The 20,185-nt window shown below is 40.6% G+C and overlaps 1 protein-coding gene across 1 annotated transcript in view; it reads right to left on the minus strand.

Annotated features, from left to right (window-relative positions):
* Nucleotides 1-1,050: 1,050 nt before the first annotated feature.
* The window catches only part of NUP210 (nucleoporin 210), a 69,011-nt gene continuing 49,876 nt past the window's right edge, over nt 1,051-20,185 (minus strand). The window contains exons 27-40 of the mRNA XM_054215865.1: nt 19,632-19,763; nt 19,294-19,452; nt 18,291-18,382; nt 16,626-16,800; nt 11,998-12,173; nt 10,433-10,650; nt 9,784-9,920; nt 8,914-9,037; nt 7,831-7,977; nt 5,661-5,911; nt 4,856-5,075; nt 4,172-4,267; nt 3,913-3,996; nt 1,051-3,011 (exon numbers count right to left, since the gene is read on the minus strand). Coding sequence (XP_054071840.1) covers nt 2,911-3,011; nt 3,913-3,996; nt 4,172-4,267; nt 4,856-5,075; nt 5,661-5,911; nt 7,831-7,977; nt 8,914-9,037; nt 9,784-9,920; nt 10,433-10,650; nt 11,998-12,173; nt 16,626-16,800; nt 18,291-18,382; nt 19,294-19,452; nt 19,632-19,763 — 2,112 coding nt within the window. The 3' untranslated portion in view covers nt 1,051-2,910. The remainder of the gene's footprint in view (nt 3,012-3,912; nt 3,997-4,171; nt 4,268-4,855; nt 5,076-5,660; nt 5,912-7,830; nt 7,978-8,913; nt 9,038-9,783; nt 9,921-10,432; nt 10,651-11,997; nt 12,174-16,625; nt 16,801-18,290; nt 18,383-19,293; nt 19,453-19,631; nt 19,764-20,185) is intronic.

The following is a 20,185-nucleotide window of genomic DNA, read 5'->3' on the forward strand; positions in this document are numbered from 1 at the left end:
ATATACGCATTCCCAGCAGCTCTTCTCCCCCTCCGGGGAGCGCTCAGGAACAAGCAGTAAGCGAAAAGAGAAAAGAATCAGCATTAAATGCAAAATTCCCGAACCTCATTTTCGTCAACTAAAAAACCGAAATAAATTAAAAATTGATCTTTATATTGCCAGCAACATACTCAGAGAAATTTATATCCGCAAATCCCACCCAGACAGCAGTCACCCGACGGACCACTCAAGCTCCTAAAGGCAAAAGCCTCCCTACCGCTTGCAGCAGGTTGGTTCCCGCACCGTACCGGCTCCCTATTTCGCACCGTACCGGCTCCCTATTTCGCACCGTACCGGCTCCCTATTTCGCACCGTACCGGCTCCCTATTTCGCACCGTACCGGCTCCCTATTTCGCACCGTACCGGCTCCCTATTTCGCACTTGGTTTTTCTTCTTTACCTCCCCTCTAGCTCGAGCTCGTGGCAAACCACAGTTCAGGAAGATGCACGCCAAGAGCCTGCGACTGCTGGCCTCAAGAGGTGAAATGAGCAGCGAGCATTTGCCAAAGTGCTCCCACCACTCGGAGCAGTCATTTTTCAGGACATTCAGTGTCAGACTGGGAGGCTGAACGGGAAAGAGAAGGAATAAGGGAGTAAAACCTTTCCTGTACGCACCTCTGAAACGTTTATCACAGTAGCACTGAGATATTCATAGCCCTTTCATTTCTCTCAGAAAGGAAGTGGAGAAGATGACATCTTTCCTTAAAAGCCTAAATGAACACAGTGGGAACTTTGAACAAACCTGGAAAATTAAAGAGCTGCTTCTTCAGCCACCACCGACTTCAGCAGGAATTGAAGGTGCTTAGCGAAAACCGGGAAAAACCTCTGACAACAAATACTAGATGAAAAACTGTCCAAGTATTAAAACAACATTACATTATCAACAAAAGTGAAAATTATGAGCCTAAAAACCATGACTGCAAACACTGAGCGGCCGCAGGAGGTGAAGTACAAATAATACAGTCTAGTGCTAAATTCTGAATAGCCAAAACACAAGTTCATCAACAGCATCAACGGGAATCTTACAAAGCTTTATTAAATAATGCAGATACAAACGATTATTATTTACATCCAAATTGTCAATTTTAAGTAGTACTGGCATGTAAGGCACGACTTCTGCTAAACTAGCCAATAAGTTACACAAGACCCAATACAATAACATGTAGCAACGCTGTTTTTTTGTAATACTGCACGAAACCAAAACTGTATGCCACAAACTGCATCTGCTTTCCATCCCTCTATTTGCCTGCATAGCTCTGCACACGATATATTTTGCATGAAATATTTTGGTTTTTGAAATAGACCAATTGCGATCACTTTTCGTTATGGTCCGTAAGAGAGTTCAGACAGCCAGAATATCATCCACCATGAAAACTGTGATACTTGTTATATGTAAACAAAGCTCTTACCTGATAGCTGCAAAATACTGCTTATGGATTCAAAGTTACTGTGAGTGTGATTATAATCTTCAAACCAAAGGATTCCAACCAAGATACCTCCCCCCCCCCCCCCTATTCTCAGGGAAGTACTTCAGGACTAAGAACTGGAATCAAGTTTTGATTCTCATCTGTTCAAAATTAATGTGGAAAAAAGCTCAGGCCAGCATACCTCGCTGCCACCTTGTTCAGGAAGCCAAATCCACGTGAGCACACAGTGACCAGCTGCCTGGTTTAGCAGAGCAGTTTCTGATGTACCCAGAATTGTGCGTTTTGTATCTGTGCGTCTTTGCCAGTCACGAAGAAAACCAAAAAGTCAACAAAAAAAACCCCAAACGGTAATACTTAGGCAACTATATGCTACATTGTATTTTACAGACTTACAAATCAGCACTTATTAGTTGGATATTATGGTACAAATATGGTTTAAATGACAATTCTGGGCGTGTGTGGCTGTTGGAGACAAGCAGACGGAACCAGCCGAAAAGGTCACTCATTCTAAGCGTGACATAAGCCACCTACTTTCCAGTGCACCAGGTGACCAGTGGTAATAAAAGGAGGCTCAGTTTCTATTGAGGTACTTCTATATGTGAAATGACCTACAGAAAGGTATTATATTTATATCAGAACACAGGTAAGATAACTGCCTTCAATTAAAAATATTTACTACCAGAAGAAAGGTCCTCTTCGAAGGCATGTGCTTTCACATTCCCAGTCCCAAGAAAGTGCTTACAGTAACAAGAAAGGAATACTGCAGTTGTACCCGAAGGAAGCCGCGCTAAGATAGTTATGTTTTTCTTTTTTGTTGTTGTTGTTAAAAAAAACCTTTAAATTATTCACAGTTGTTCCAGCATTCCTAATGTTAAAACAGCAAATTACGGTGATGAATCACATTGTAAGGCTAAACGTAAGAACACTTTTATCAGTGCAGTACATTCCTGAGTCTTTGGAACTCAAAATAAAAAACTAGTTCTTTGAAATATACAATCCTTCGTATTTTTGGCTCATATTTTGACCTGTATTTCTATTTCCCTTTTTTTTTAAAAAAGAGCGTTAAAATTAAGTTTTAGAAAAGGTAAATAAAAAGCTTTTATCACTATGACGTAACTTCTAATTGCTCGAAGAGTGCAAGAAAGCTTAGCGTAAACATGACTGGTTTTTTGTCCAGTCATCCTTGTCAACTGAGCGTAAAACAGCAAATAAAATAAGATTTAGAGAACTGAAGCATTGACATAAAAAAATAATTCAAAGAGCTTTAAATATATATATAAAAAAACAATTATGAAGTTGGTTACATTAAAGAGATGACTTGAATTCTATTGAAACTGTGAAAGTTCTTAAAATTGCTATTGTTAAAGGCACTGGTTTTGGGTTTTTTTTTTTTAATCTTTATTTTCCAGCCGTAGTGCATGGAGACGAGTCCTGCTCTCCTCTCTCTAACGTGAGCCATAATCCGTGCTCCAGAGTGTGGACGATGGGCTTGTTTTCCTGCTTGAGGACTGAGGACTGTAGGAAAGCGTAGGCGACATGGAGAAACCTAAAACACAGGGGAAAAGGAGAAAAAAACCCCAATCATTCTCAGAAATGGTGGAAAAAGTCAGAAACAAAGAACCGCTGCTGATCTGCCGGAACACCTGGCGAGCGAATCTAATGATCCATTCAAAGAGAAATAACCCCTTTCGCTTATTGCCTCTTGAAAAGACATCTTTTAAGTATCTGAATTTTGTAGGTCTTCCTATTAAGGAGTTTAATTAAAGAATTGATTAAATCTTCTTAGGGGGCACAACATATCTCACCTCAACAAATAACTTTCAGTTTGAATTTGCCTTATTTTATCTGAAGCGTCAGGCATGTCTTTTTATAGGACTGCAGCTCACCATAACTTAAACAGATTTATAATAATTTGAATTTTGTTTTAATAGCCACCGTTGATTACAGATTCACTTCCAAGTGAATGGGTATTTTTTTGCATATTTCTGAAAGAGTTTGATTCTGCAACACTGCAAATGGGTAAAATAGAGAATAAATATCATGCACATGCTGCAGCTCATCTGATGTCGTGTGAACTGAGTGACCAGCCAGCTGCTGCCAGGCACATCCTACCAGCACCCGAGTTCTGCTTTACCTTCCCTTGGCAGGAGCAAAACCGCGGTACCCACCTGGTGATTTGCACAAATTCTTACCCTTTTAACCCCCTCCCTAGTTCCAAGGGGGCTGAAGCTGGCCAAGAGTTTCAAAAGAATTAGCAATGGGTAAAGGGGAGGCTGTGGGGCGAGGCAGGAGGATGGGCAACAAATTTCCTAAGCACTAGCACAGTCCTTGTTGTAATAGAATTCAGTATACAGGCTGTCTCAGAGCCATACCTCCCTACAGTCAACTCAGACGCAATAGCCAGACTTATCAGTTAATTCATTTATAGCTGGGTAACAGCTGCTTACTGTTATGGCTGTGTTGAGGAGTCGTCCTTGGGGTAAACGCTGGATGACTGTGCTGTTCTTTCGGTGAGAAGACTGCATGAAGGCCTGCAAGACATTGTAAAAAAACCCCAAAGCCGGTAACAACAACAACAACAAAAAAAAACAGCAACAAAAAAAGTCAAAATCATTTCACACGGAAATTATTCCTTTATATCTTACAGCTAATGCATTGTAAGAAGTTATGGGAAAAACATACGTCTGCAATCTTTCATACTCTTACCTATAATCATAACAGCTGCCCCTGCTAGTAGTGCAAAAAGCGTGAAGAACATTACTTGATAAGAATCAAGAAAGTGCTGGAATAGACTGGCTCCATCTGTAGAATCAATTAAGAGAAGACAATATTGAGTTAAAAGAGCACCTTATCCAATCTGCTTTAAGAGTTAACAGTTCTTAAACTGAAAATAGCCAAAAGAAGGTTTTTATTTATAGCAAATACGTGTAATCAACTTAGATAATACGACATTGATTCTAGTGACTATTTCCAATGCAGTCTTCAAAATTTGCCAATTAACAGCTTAAGACATTGATATTTAATGACTTAAGCACGCTCTTTACTTTCTCAGCCCCAAAATGCCAAGCTGGTTTTGAAATAAGAAGGCATGCCTGAGAGTAAACAAAAGCAGAGCAAAAAAAAAAAAATAAATTACTTTCAGGCACTTTAGCACTGGGATATTTATTCACACTTCAACAGAGTATTCTGAGCTGACCCAGAAGAAAAATATGTTCAGTCTCAGTCATAATGAGCAACTGTATTCAAGCCTTCCGGTCCCAGCGAGCAGTTCACACGTCAATAACATTAGGTGCCAGCTCAGATTTTAACACACTAAATTTTATAACCTCATGAACATTAATGGAAGTTAGAGGTTTATTCTGGCATACGAAGTCTAGAGATAAAACTTACGTCTCACTGGTGCACTGGTTCTGTCAGTCAAGTAAATCACCGTCACGGGGATAGTGATGGATTGGTCAGTCATAGGACTAGAGATAGTTAGAGTGGTTGATAAGGATCCCTGGCTTGAAACTCTTGGATCAGACAGACTAATGGTGTAGACTACATAACTCGGCAGTCCGTAGGATTTCTCCTTCTCAAAAGCCTTCACTGTTGGTGACCCACATTTCACCTGCCGAGGGGAAAAAAACAACAACTGTTTGAGACTGAGAAAGCACAGCACATACTTATCTCCCAGGTCACACATCAGAAACGTTATTCCACAGAAACAAAGAGCAACTCACCCCTCAGCAGGAGTCGGACTGGGTTGTAACTTTACAGTGACCCCTGCAGCACTTCACCTCAGTTCACTGTTCAGGTTGCCCCATTAACTGCTGCTGTTGTGGGTCTGGGCTACCCCCGGAGTGACAAAATCAAAGTGTCCCTTAGTGGGCTATGTGAACCACGGGTAGTCAAACAAGCAAGTGGGCAAGAACCTACTCCTGCTGCTAGAGATCAGGCAGATTTTCCACTTCCCCACCTGTGAGCTGCTTAACCCACCCCAGGTTGCGCACAGGTGAGCCTGACACATTTCTACTACCCCCACACAAAAATGAAGACTGAGGAGGAATACATTCCAAGGTGAGTATTTCCAAATCATCTCAGGAACAATCCTGACACGGTAAAGGTGGCACACGGCGCTTTTAGTTAGAAAGTTGCGTGTAACAGTTCAAAATGCTTTCAACTGTGTTGTGATACTTTGCAGCAACAGACTCACCTCCAGGGTATCAAGAATTTCAGTGGCACCAAATATTTTCACATCCGAGCTCGTGTAATGGTTACTTAAAAGCATTTCTGTTTGGTCAGCATAAAAGCCAGGATTGAATGGCACCTCGGTGCTGATCTGCTCCCCGGAGAAGTGGCTGCCTTGGATGGAAGCTGTAACTCTGAGCGTGGTTTTACTCATGCTGAGATGCTTCAGCTGCTTGTCAGTGAGCCTGTGCATTGTGACGGAACAGGTGTAATGTCCTATAAAAACAAAAGCAGTTTGACTGTTAATTGCTCAACTTTAATGTTTTTTTCCCTCCGTGCAGAGTGAGATTTCTGTAGCATCTTTAGAGAAGAGATAAAAAAGGTGGTAAAATTCAACAGACAGCAAGATCAAGAATGCGTAAGTGAATGGGAAGTGTGTCTGCTGGTAAAGCATCACAATCATAGCACTAAAACAACAGAAAATACATCTTATCCCAAAATAATAATCATGATAAAACCCATAATAAAATTGACTGGAAACTGACATTTTATAGTACGCTAGCGAGACTCAATTCCACTTTGAATATAATATTTATGCTAATACTGATAGAAAGGCTTTACTGAAAACAAATTTAACATCCTATTCCATATTCTCTTCACCTAATGTTAAAATTTTAGTCGGTTACCCTCACCACCATCCATTCTACGGAGACATGGATTATTATTTATAAAAGCTTTAAAAGCTAGATATTCAACCATGTTTCTAGTCTCTTATGGGACCTATTTGTCTATTATTAGCAATAAAGATAGTAAAAAATTGCCTGAGTATGGAAGATACAAAGCATAAGTAACAAGCAGAACTCGCTAGGTACATGTCTTCCCCTTATTTTCTTTCCTTAACAAAGCAACAGAAGCAGCCACTATTGTGCAAGGTATAATAGCGTTATCCACGACGGGTACAAGGACTAATCTAACAGATGATTCGTATTAAACACCATACAGCCCATGGTGGTTTTGTTCTTTTTAAAATCACGTTGTAGTTATGAAACTACACATGTTGTAGACTTTCACAATTTTATTTCCGTTTCCACGGTATCTAGTAATTTCCCCTTGTTTTAAGTCCCAGTTCATGTTGTTTTGGGGATACAAAAGAATTCTATGTTTCATAAGTGATTACAGCACTCAGGTTGCGGAAGAAAGTTTGAAAGCATGATAAATTCCAGAGATGTTTAAACTGCAGAATACAAAGAATCCAAAAATGTATTGCTTTCACCAGATTTTCACATTTAAGCTACTTCTCTCAGTTTAATCATTGAGGTGAGTTATACTGCAATAACTACTGTGGCAGGGCTTTTAAAAGGCCAGCATCAACCACAAAGAATATTTGACTCTCGAGAGCATAAATGGGTGAAATCTAAACATCCTTGTTACACAGACATTAAAACTCACGATTGTTTCTCTTACCCCTTGTCTTAAATGCAGGGGAAGTTAAATACACGGTAAAGGCGCTGACGTGTGGCAAGAAAACACCTCAAAGAGTCACTGGATGTTTACAGCTGCAGAAATACTCAATTTTGGAATATTTGTCACCTGAATGCTCATTTGTAGCAGCCGAAGAAGTGTTTTGCTTCCACAGTTTAACAAATACAAGGCCTGATACTGTTTTCTAAATTAAGTTATATACAAGGCAATCTATTTTTTGTACATCTGGAGTAAAAGACGGCAGCCGCTAGCTCTATAAAGTGTGTGACCCCAGCGTATGTCTGCATTCTGCAATACCGTCACTTCTGTCGCAAGGTACCATTGGCCTGTCCACACATCTACAAATATATGAGTAGTAATTTGCAAAATTAGGACCTAAATTTGCAGTAAAATAACATATCAAAGTTTGCTTTTCCCCCTCCAAGTAAAATAAAGCTTCCTAATTTCTTCCTGACTTACTACTACAACTCTGAAAACCACAAGAAATGGGCTGCCACCGATTTCTGACTTTCTCTAAAAATCCCAAATGAGTGCCTTTGTTACATGCAGAAAAACCCTAGAAGTAAATACGGAGAGTACACTGAAGCCTGAGATCCTGCACAGCAGAGCTCAGAGGCTTCAGAAGGAAGTCTGCTGGGTCAAAGGGCGTTTGGACGGAACCAGAGCAAGAGTCAAAGCGTCTGCCCGGAGTGTGGCATCTTGTCCCAGCTTACCTGAAACTGCATCAAATCCGGGTTCTGCCATAAAAATGTCGTGTGCTGGGAAGTCAAACACATCATTGTTAAAAGCTAGATGGCAATTGATAATGGACTGTGGTTGTAATTCAGCGATGGCTTCAATCTGAGCAGGCAAGCACTCCCCTAAGGACAAGAAAAAAAAAATTAATTAATCTCTAATTAATTAATTAGGAAAGAAAATTCTAACTAATTAAGTTTTAATTAATTAAAAGTAAAACCACTGCTTGAAATATCAGGTTATTCTGCCACCTTCTGAAATAGTTTCACAAGGTTATAATGATCTTAAAATAGCTGGAAATCATAGACAGCTGTCCTATCTCAGGTCTCATCCCAAACAGACAGCAAATGAAAATTTTATACGTTGCGGGGGTTTTTTGACAGGAATAATTTATTTACAGGAAAGAGAGAGAATTTTCAGCTCAGATGTGTCTGCTGAATAACTTATACGATCCTGGGAGTCTCGATTTATATTTTAGTACCTGGCAAGACGGGTTTTGGTAGGCTAATAATTCACATAAGGCACAATAAAATACTATTTGAACAAGTGCTAAGTGTTAAGCTAAAAACTAAAAGGAACCCCAATAAAAAAAAAAATACAGCTTATTAAATAGAAAACACAATATGATGCTTAATCTTTGTATTGGTTTTAATTGCTGATGATTTCTGTAAAAGATTTAAGGATGGCAACTACTTTAAACCCGCTCAGTAAATAAAATTAGTAACTTCAAGAAGGCAATTGGAATTAAAGATATAAGCAAACAATTAACTGATTGCCTATTAATTGTTTTTGATACGATCAAAAATGACACTCTATTATCTACCGATTTTATTAGTTTTGAAATCTTAATAGCGCCCCAGAACACCCTCCACATTCTGTACTATGGCCTTTCTAGAGCTCCTGGGATTCCAGAAAGGCACTAGAGGTTCACAGAGATCTTCCCACACCAGCTTCACAGACCCTTAAAAACAAACAGATAAACCAAAACAAACCTAACCCCCCCTATCATGAATACACAAACATGCAATAAACAATCAGCATAAAGTTTTTTTTCATCATACCTTTCAAATTTTTATTTTTTTCCCCAATTGAAACTATCACTTTAGAGGCTGCAACTCCTTGTAAGCTTGTTTTCACTCCACTTACATGCATTGCTGTAGTCCTCTGAGGTATATTAATCAATATCTGAAAAAAGGATGATGTATATTGTTACCAAAAACTGTTTTAACAAAGAAAAATTAAGGCAAAACCAGATTGGACTGATTGCACACATCCTTGTATGTATAACAGAAGAGAAACTCCGAGAAGTTGTGTTTCTCTAATTTTAGAAACTGCCTTTCAAGGCAATTTAAGCTAGCAAAAACATTCTTTTCTTTCTACCCAGCCCCCATAAGCTAATAGGCATAAAGCTCTATGTCTAAATTTAAAGGACTGTCTAGTGCTTATCTTAGCTGATACAGTGAATTGTGTCAACAGTACGATTGCACTGTAGATAAAGTAATTTAATTGAGTAGTTCTGATCAGTGATGCACAGTAATACGGCACAACACGAGAAAGGTCTTGTTGGCATCTCATTCTGCACTGAAACTTCATTCATAAAAGCAGCTGTACTTAAAAATTGTTTAGCATCTGGAAACAAGCTGGACAAGCAAAGGAATCAAGATGTATAATATAAGAACTGTATAAGCTAAAAATAGAAACTATTACACTAAATTTTCCTCCTTAAACCAAACGATTAAAAAAACATAATGTGTTTGGACACATAGCAAATACTTCCCAACCGTGTGCATTTCTAGTACTTGTTCTTTTAAAAAGAAGGTTTCTAAATATTGATAAAAAGATAAAATAAAATCACGGAATAAATTTTTGGTGAGGGTCCACCTGAAGCAAATCAACACCAGCAGTTGTGTTAGGATTTAACCGTGCCTCACCTCTCGGTATGTTTTAAGTAATCCAGGAATCTCATAATAGACGGTGACCACACCAGAATCCCTTGCGATTGCTACACCAGTCTTGGAGTCAACTTGAAGAACACTACTCAACGAGGAGCTCCACGCGCCCGGCAGGCCTGAGGAGAGACACCATTTGGACACCATTCAACACGTTTATGTTAACTGAAGCATTTCATTGTCACATTGGCGTCTGCATCTGTGCAGCACGGGGACGCACACATCCCAGTTCACAGAAGCTAGGTTCTAGGGTTCATGGGGTGGAAGGCCAGCAGCTCAATACCACACTGACTTGCAGTTACTCTGACAAAAGCCCATTACTACTAAGAATCAAATAGAGTGAGTTAGACAGTCCTGACTCTGCATGATTCCCACAAAAAACAAGCCTTTCAAGCTAATGGAATGGAAGTGTCTGAAGTCCGATATGAATACAATACAAGCGACATATTGCATGATACAATTAAAATCAGAGGAGTTGATCAAACCTATTTTTATCATTAACAAGAACAGTGACATTTGATTCTGAACAAACATCATAAATTATGCATTTCGTTTCCCCGAGAATGAGAAAGAGTCACACTGATGTCAAATTATAGAGCTGCAAAACCACAGCAACTGATGTGCCGCTTACCTTCTTGGTTTCTCAGCGACGTGCTCAAACACAGGACATCGCCTACCACCACGTCGACGAGCTCAGGAAAAATGGCATGTTGCACAGGCAGCGGGACGTAGTCTGCAATTCCACTGTGTTCCGCATCCCAGACTTTGAGCAAGGTCAAACCTACATTTACAGTCCGGACTGCAAATGTGTTGTTTGTGGCTCCTTTCCCAATCTGTACAAAGTCATCTCTACAGATAAAAAGAAATGCTTTTACATTAAAGTGAGTTTGCTAATGTCATTATCTCTTGCAATAAATAGTAGTTACTGAACTCTTTTTAGATGGCCGACTTGTTGTTTTCAGTGATGGTTATCTTCTAATGAAGTCTGACAAAATAAGGAAAATATAAAAATGATTTAGGTGCTACTGAGGCGAATTTCAGTTCTCGCATTGTTATGCTGAGGAAATACTGAGGTCATAATTACGTATGAGAACTACTTCCTAATTTTAAGAACTGTAGAACTTTAGAACGTGGTAATCTGTCTCTTTTCCCTTTTCTCAGGGAGTTAAGCAGCAAAGAAATTTAAACACCAACATGCAGCTTTCCAGCCAGAACTCTACAAAGCTGAATTCCATTTGATTGCGAGTTCTGATGTGTATCAAAATTCAGCATTCCCAAATGCAAACACCCGGAGCCCTTGGAAGTGCCCCCAGCACAGAGACTGCTGCCCTGGCAGCACCCCGCAGAGACAGCGAAGGTCCCGCCAGCGGGAGAGCTGGGTCACCTACTGCTGCACCTGGGGTTAACGAGCATTGCTTCTCTCTCAATGCTAATTATCAGTCCTGTGCTGAAGCAGCTCTGTCACGCGATTTTGGAAGCTAAGGCAGTGTTATACCTCTGTACGCTATAGAAGTTTCTGCAGATCATTTAGGTAGGAGGAATGAGAAAAATCTTTCCCCCCGCCCTTTTAATCATGATCACTGTACTATAACTGCAAGGTGCTCTGCAGGAAACATGCTACATTATAGTAATGGAATTGGTGATTGTTTACTAGTTCCCAAAGGAGGCTGTTTTATAATATTTCTTATTCTTAGTGGCAGAGACCAAAAGCCTTTTGAGGCTCGGCTGTGCCGTGCAAAGGCTGTACGAGCGCATCTGAAAAGACAGCCCCTGATCCAGAACGTTCACCACCTTACATAAGGCTGAAGTGAGTCAGTGTAACGAAGCACTAGGAGCAAAGAGGCAAGAGGAGGCAAATGCTAATCAGATCAATTGTTTATGCAGGCCACTGATGTATGCAATCTGATGATTCAGAGCCACTTAAAGCAGCAACGTACCCCAGCAGGCCCCGCTAGGGATCATGCTTCTCTGGGCAACTTTCCATTTGCTAGAGAATATCGATTGCTGACTGGAACTCTCCTTTCTGCTACGGTGCCTCCGAAGGCCTCAGAGACTAAATCCTTTCTTTGCTAATCCCAGTCCACACTATATCTTCACTTGGTATCTTTGGAACAATCTTTGTTCCTTGCTGTGCCTGGGTTACGTGTATTTGGCCTATTTCGTTCTCCGTAATTAACAACCACGATCGATACCTACCTGTTTGTTGCAAAGTTGAGCACAGAATTATGTGAATGAAAAGTATCTCCAGAATTATCGTGAAAATGGACTGTAAGTGTCAGTGTCACACCCAGGGGAAGAGCCAATAATGCCTCTTTGTTGTGCGTGTGCAGAATAGGACTCATGGAGATTCTTAGGTATGAGATGGGGTAGACCTGTAAAAACATCAGGAGTGAAAAGCAAAATCAAATTGCTATTTTTGGTATCTCTATAAAAATAGTAACCTAAAAGGGTTCTTATTATGCAAATATACAAATCTTCCTTTATGAACCACTTGCTATACGTTTAGCCATATGACAGTACTGACACATTGTGCTTTTATTATCAATACATATATTCCACAGAATCATCGAATAGCTGAGCTTGAAAGAGGCCTCTTGAGATCGTCTAGTCCAGGTCTCCCTGCTCAAGCTGGACTAAACCCATTTGCCCTGGACCACATGCAGTCAGGTCTTCAGCATCTCCAAGGGTGGAGACTCCACAGTCTCTCTGGGCAATCTGTGCCAGTGCTCAACAGCCCTCACAGTGAAAAAGTGCTTTTCTGTGTTCAGGCAGAATTTCACACGTTCCAATTCATGTGCATTCCTTCTTGCCCTGTCACTAAGCACTGCTGAGAAGAGCCTGGCTCTGGCTTCTTTGCATACTCCCATCAGACATTACTTAGTATTTTTCTGTAATAGCACTGGAAACTGCTTCACAAGCAACGATGATGTAGAAACACATATCAAAATCTTCAGAGACTACAATATTATCATATAAATTAAAACTATTAAAACTCCCTGGATAAGCAAGAGAACGAGTTGCCCCATGGCTTCTCTCCCACTAATTCTTGAAATAAAAAGTGTAATTCCTCCCCAGTTACCAGAACAGGAGTGAGGTGCAATGTATGTGACAGTAAGGGGATGAAATGGTCACTGTTTCTCCGGTTCCCTTGCACCTGGTTGAGAAAGCCAAGATGATACAGGTGGTTTCTACCAGTCTTGGCTCTGTTTGAGCAAAGGTTTGCCCAGTGGAGGAAAGATGAGCAATAGCCGCAAAGCTGGTCCCTAGTGATCCTTGTCAAATAGTATCGTAGCCATTACAAACTGCCGCCTCTCAAACAGGTCTGACAACAGGGCTCCCAGAGGCAGGATGCAACAACACCCACGGTCTTTCCTCTCGAGCTGTGTGCTGGGGAAGTGGTTTTGACCCATCACTGGGCACACTCACCTTGGTACTGGTGGCTGTACGATGCTGCAGCCAGGCCATCCTCTGAGGCACGGGCTGAGACAAATTAAGTGCAACAGCCAAAAGCAGTCAGAACTGACATCTGGAAGTCCAGGTGCACAACAAGTTGCCCACAAGCCAGCCATGTGCCCTTGTGGCAATGGTCTCCTGGGGGGCATTAAAAAGAACGTGGCTAGTAGGTCGAGGGAGGTCATCCTCCCTCTCTGCTCTGCCCTGGTGAGGCCACATCTGGAGCACTGTGTCCAGTTCTGGGCTCTCCAGCTCGAGAAAGGCAGGGAACTACTGGAGAGAGTCCAGCAGAGGCTACGAAGATGCTGAGGGGACTGGAGCATCTCTCTGATGAGGAAGGGCTGAGAGCCCTGGGGCTGTTCAGCCTAGAGCAGAGCAGGCTGAGAGGGGATCTCATCAGTGCTCCGCAATATCTAAAGCCCAGGTGGCAAGGGGACTGAGCCAGACTCTTCTCAATGGTGCCCAGCGACAGGACAAGGGTCAACGGGCACAAACTGGAACATGGGAAATTCCATCTAAACACGAGGAGGAACTTCTTTGCTGTGAGGGTGACAGAGCCCTGGCACAGGCTGCCCAGAGAGGTGGCGGAGTCTCCTCTGGAGATACTGCAAACGTGCCAGGACGCATTCCTGTGCCACCTGCTCTGGGTGACCTGCTTTGGCAGGGCGTTGGGTCTTCAGAGGTCCCTTCCAAGCCCTTCCAGTCTGGGATTCTGTGATCTGACAAACCCTCACTGGTCAGCAGTCTGCGTTTTGTTGCCTTGCTGCCTCTCCTCAACCAAGACAGAAATTAGGAACTCCAAATTCTTTAGAAAACTCTTCTGGATTATCCACACATGCACACCCCCACTTTTTTGCAGTAACACTCCAATGAAGGAAGTTTGTCTGAAAACAAAGACTTCCCAACCATTTGATTCATTTTTTTTTAAACAACATATTACTATTTTTGACTAACTTATCTAGGTTAACTATCAAAATTACCCAACAAAACCAGATGTATCTGTTCTTTCTGCTACAGCTGTTAGAAAATAAATAATGGAAGGATAGAGAAAGCAAAAACCCTCAAATATATAGAGAAAACTATTGTAAAAGAAGCCCTCAAGCTTATCTTGTAGGAAAATCCCTTTTTTCTGACCTAAGAGGCTCAGCTAAGATGTAAAACTCTGCAATCTGAAAATGTACATGTCAAAACTTGAAAAGGAAAGGACAAATTTGGCCTTAAGCAAAGAGCATCTTTGGTGAATCTGAAAAAAAAAAAAAAGTGGCTAGAATATCAGTATATACAACTGTCTACTCCACAGGCTGATATAAGCAGTTGAAATATCACTGCATATAGTCATCTGCCCAACTAGCTGAGGCTACAAGCCAACAAAACCACCATTTCCCTGACAGATTTTCAAGCTTGCTTTATTTTAAAGTCTCAGAAACTGTCCCATAAGGGACAACTGCTAAATTTAATATTGATGAAAACAGCTATTTACTGTTAAAACATCTCAGTTTTTTAAAGTATTTTTTATTTAAAAAAATATTGAGTTGAGTGCAGCTGGTACAGGCAAGCACTTAGCTGGCTTCCATGCTAAGCACTGTCACTCCGTACTTCCACCCTCCTCCTTGCCTTATATAAGATCGTTTTGTTTTTTTTTTTTTGACCAAAGTTGAAGGTCTAAGTGTTAAGTGATGCTGCTGCAGCAGTTTAGTTCTTAATTGTGTACAGTTGTAAACAGACAAAAGAAGAACTTAGGAAAGGAAGGACAGTGTGAAGGAGAGAACTCTGCCTTACAATGACACAACAGATTCAAGCTCATCTCCTGCTCCATCACAAGTTTTTCTACATGACCTTCAGCAAAAGCACACAAACTCTCAGTCCTTCATCCTCAAAATGAAGGCAGCAGCACTGTATTACCTCATGAGGTTACCGTGAGGCTAAAAATATTATTTCCATAAAAGTAGCATAGTCCTAATAAGTACAGGAAAACAAATCAGTCGTACAAGATGCTGAGCTGAGATGGTTCCTACTACAAAGTGCTCACAAGCTTAATATCACAGTGCACCGGCTCCACAGTTAGATATCCTAACTGTGTATGGAAAGAACGCACTAAGTGGGGATTTAACTTCAGTATCACTATATGCTGACTGAACGTCATGTGAGCCAACCTCACGCTCATTAGATGTCTTTCACTCGCCGGATCCAGCAGTGAAGGGAAGAAACAAGGTCATTTATACCGGAGCTGTAGAAATTCACTGCCACCACCTAGCAGCAGGAGTGGCATTACTGAAACTAAGGCACCGTTTCTTTTTTCATTCCCCACCCAGGGGGACCGACCTATGTGCTCTCCTACAGACCAAGCTGAACATTATGGCACGAAATAAAATTAAAATAAGAAAGCCCCGTAAAGCCAGTTAAACTTACAAGTCAGCACTCAATTTTATGTCTTCCTCGTTTAGCTGGGACATAAGAAAGATGTTGACAGAGTAAAAAGGGACAAGAGGAAGTGGAGCAGCGGTATCTCAAGGCTCATGTTGCTGGACGTAGAAAGTTCTTGGCACAAGGACTTTTGAGCAGAAATGAAGGACATAGGCTCCCTTACGTCCTAAGTGCCCAACCAGTAAGATCCATTAGACTTCACATAACAGCATTCAATCAACAGATGAAGTTTTGAGAAAGAAAGATGCTTCATTAGCCTGGCAACAAACTGCCGAGTGTTGCTGCGGATTTGTCCTTCCCTGAAGCGTCCACATTTCAGTGTAGCTTAGGCGCACAGGACAGCCTCCCCGGAGGACATGCTCCTCGGCAGCGCACCAAATACAGGCAGCAGCACCTAGCATCTGATAAGAAGGCTTTCTCATGCAGAGATTCTCATTATATGTAAAAGCTGAACTGCTGGGAAACAGCAGAGAAAATGAAATTTTTGGGCACCATACGCTTGCATCTCCAATATCTTGGAAGTATCACTTGGGTACATCACCACAGATGCTGCATTTATATTCATTACTTCAGATGATATTTACCTTTTTCACACACTGCAAAATGCATGTTTAGGACATTAACATCTTTTTTATTTGAACTTCTGTTATTATCAGCCTTCTAAGAGATTTTTAGGACAAACTTTTTTTAAAAAAAAAGTTTTTAAAGGCACATGCACACAAAGGCCTTTTATGAAGTGTACCAAATTTAAGAAATTGCTGGGATTTAATGTTTATCCAGCTAGTTTAAGCACACTAAGCTTTTTTTCAAAGCTCAGAACTGACTATTAATTCCTATACATCACATTTTTCAGAAGTGAAGTTCAAAATGTGCAGTTAACCATCCCTGTTGCAGTAGCAAAGATATCCTTCTAACAGAAAACTGCAAAGAGAGAGAGACGATACTACCTTAACAGCAGCTACAATGGTCTGGTTGATCCCAAATGATTCTTGTGAAATCACTTCAATTGTCGACGATCCTACCAAAGACCCAGAGTTAAGGAAACCTCTCTCATCAATTTTTACAACAGGAACTTTATCTGGTCCATCCAGGACGCGGTAACTCAGTGAAGCCACTCGGTCCCTTAAGAAAACAAAGGAAACAGAAAAACAAAAACGCAGGGGATCCCCTTAAAACCATATTTACATGAATATATTAAGCAAATATAAAAGATTCCTGTTTGGTATGTGCTTTTTTTCCACATGTCTGCAATCAAAGTTGAAAAGCTTGTGTTCTAGTCTAAGAAAGAAAAGTTTAAGCTCTGATTCGAGCTAACTTGGAAGAAGTCTTATCTGGGTTTAGGCATGTACCGAAATCTAGCTTCCGTCCACTGCCCTGCAGTGTCATCATTCACTGATGTAAACTTGATTCCAAATAATAACGGCTGAGGCTACAACACACAGCTTCTGTGTCATTTTCTGTAAACAATAGTTAGAGGGAGATTAGTCTGCCAGGGCCAATGCTGGTATTAGAGATAAAGTCAGGGATGTGATTAAGTGGATCTCATCAGTTTCCTGGAAATGGTTCCGTAGACAAGGTTAATTTTTGGAGTAACTCTCACCATGGTATTTGCATATTAATGAAGTGAGCAAATACATAAGCTGTAGTTAGCAGGCATTCTGAGACATTAGCTACTTTTAAGTATCATTTATCACAGCTTCCAAAAGATCTGTAAATGATTTTTTTTTTTCCCCAAGCTCCTCCATTCAGAGAGAAATACTTTATCCTAGGAAAAAAGATTTAAGCTGGATTTTAGTTGCCCTTTTCTTGGCAATAGTGCATTTGGTTTTGGTGGTAGAGTTCAGAGACAGGGGCTCCAACATTGGATGGTGAAGATAATGGGACAAAGAAATGTACAAACTGGTATCTAGCAACTTAATGACTAGTTAATCAGAAAGACTGCTCAGGAGAGATAGCAAAACAACATTAGTAAGTGACTACAAATGACAGGGCTCCTATATAACTGTTCCAAAAGCAGATGCTGAATGACCGTGGTCAGTGGAGCTCTAGTGAAACTAACGGTTCCCTCCTCTTAAAAAGTAAATGCATCTAAAGCCTCACCCTCAGCGCGCGTCTTGTGGTCTAGATCTGTACATTCTTATGCTAGGAAAACCAAATTTCAAGCCCGAGATGAGTGTGAAATGTCAGTCTTTGAAAACAGATTACGTAAAAAGGACTTCTCATTTGGAAAGGACATTTTAATCTCAAAATTTAATCATAGCCTCTGTGTAAGAAATACAGAGAAGTGTATACCATAGAGCCTTGATCGCCCATAAAAAATTCCAGTGGAAGCAGGCTACTGCTTTAACAGGCTCGGCATCTTTTAAAATAAGGATCCAAAAGTTCAAATACTAAATGCGTTTTCTAGCCACAATCTAACTAATACAAGATTTGACAGAGCCCAAGAGTAAGAGTACAGATAAGATACTATTAATCACCAGATAAGTCGTGTATTATATGGATGTACTCTGATATTCTTTTTAAAAGACTGAAACAGCTTACTTCAAACAGAATTGCGTTATGGTTTTGATAAACTGTCGACACAAATCACAGTGTGAAAACTGATCACTAACCTGTTTGTCTGAAGTTTAATAAAGGAATTTGGCGACATTAAGATTTGCTCTGCTTCTACTTCTGGAGTGACGAGATGAAGTTTGTCAAACACCTGGAAAATAAGAGGCATTTTAGCCTACTGTTGGGTGCAGCAAGTAATTTATTTCCATCTATTTCACCTTCAAAACAAAAACCTCCACATGAAACTAAAACACGCCTTTTTTTTTTTAACCCTGTTTAATACATATGGTTAAAAAATGAAAATTAAACATGATTATTTGAGATTAGGATGGGCAGTATCTTCTACAAATTATTCTGAAGAGCATTCATTTCTACGGCTAGAGCTATGAAGTAGTATGAAAAAAAGAAGCAGATTTTTCAAGTGAAATGGTGTTGGAGACCTCACGTTCGCCCAAGTTATTTTAGACTACCCCAAGTCTGAGCCAATGAACTGAACGCCCACACGAGGTGCACTCCTCAAACACGTTTTCCAGTTTGTTCCATCTAGAGGAATCCAGTTCACATACTTCAAAACTGCTCCCCAAGGCACAGTAAGTGGGAACAACCAGGAGATTCATTTCAGAAGCTAATCCCTGATCCAAACGAACATGCACGCATAGACACATATGATAAGCGCTATACACAAGAAGTATTATCGTGCAGAGGGGAACTACAGCAGCAAAGTTCTTTTACAGTTCTAACTCTGCTTATCCACAAGACACAAGTCACCTCAATTTCAGGTGATCCAGAAAAAAAAAAGCCTAACTCCTGAATTTCATTCAGGCATCCCACCAGTGTGTGCCTGTTCAGGGTAAACGTTACCAACACTTGGGGAACTTGGAGGTCTCCAAACAGCGCAACGTTATACAAACAAGAGTAAGGGCTCAAAGAAAAAAAAAAATAAAAAAATAAAATCAAAGCTGGAACTACTCCCTTGCATTTCAAATTCCTGACTTCAAATAGAGACTTAATTCAGCTCTGAAATAGATATTAAACCATTAACTGTGAGGAACATCATCACACCTGAATTTGGATTTCATCAGAGAGTTCTCTTGCCATGTTGTAAAACTGGTTGGCTGCAGGATCAAGGACCTTCACAACAACTTTCAGGCCTGTTCTTCCCTTTACTCTGCCATAAACATCCATTGCAAAGTTATATTTTGCAGGAAGCTGAAAAGAAGCCTTGGACAGGAGAAAGCGATTAAAATTTTACCGATGGAAAGAACTGACATTGACACAGAGGAAAGACCAAACCCAATGCTGACAATCACTCTTTGATTTTGTGTTGAAGAAAGTATTTCTTCAATTCCCATTATGCGGCAGTTTCCCTTTCCCAAGATACACATACACACACAATTTACCTCGCTGTGTCTTGTCTTGATATCCAGAGTATCCCTCTTTGTGACAGACCAGTGGAACGTTAACCCGGGTACTGCATTGCCAAACGAAAAAGGAGTCTGACTGCTGGTGATGCCCATTACGTAAACCGGCATCTAGAAACAGAGAAACCAACTTTCTTAGGTAATTTTGGGATGCTAACCAAACCTGCACACAGCTAAGATAATTAAACTCAAAATTCATTGATCAAGAGATGGCATTTCTTATGAAGAAAACGGTCTGGCTGCTGTATATGTTGCAAGGATGTATCACGCAGAAGACTCAACGACCAACTTGTAAAAAGTAAGTTTTGATTTATTCTCATTTGCTACATGCTCTACAAAAAACAAGTACCAGTTTTCTATCAGAAAAGATGAGGTGAATAATTCGTTTGTCCCATTTGTATTATTAAATCTTCATCTTACTTCTGTCACACACTCTTAAGTTCTCTACACCTTTGTCTAGATGTTCCCCCTGATTGACTCTGCTCTGGACATCAACCTTCCCCTTCCAACTCTCCAAATTAAGACAACATAAC

This window comes from Rissa tridactyla, chromosome 10 (assembly GCF_028500815.1).
Source record: "Rissa tridactyla isolate bRisTri1 chromosome 10, bRisTri1.patW.cur.20221130, whole genome shotgun sequence".
NCBI lineage: Eukaryota > Metazoa > Chordata > Aves > Charadriiformes > Laridae > Rissa > Rissa tridactyla.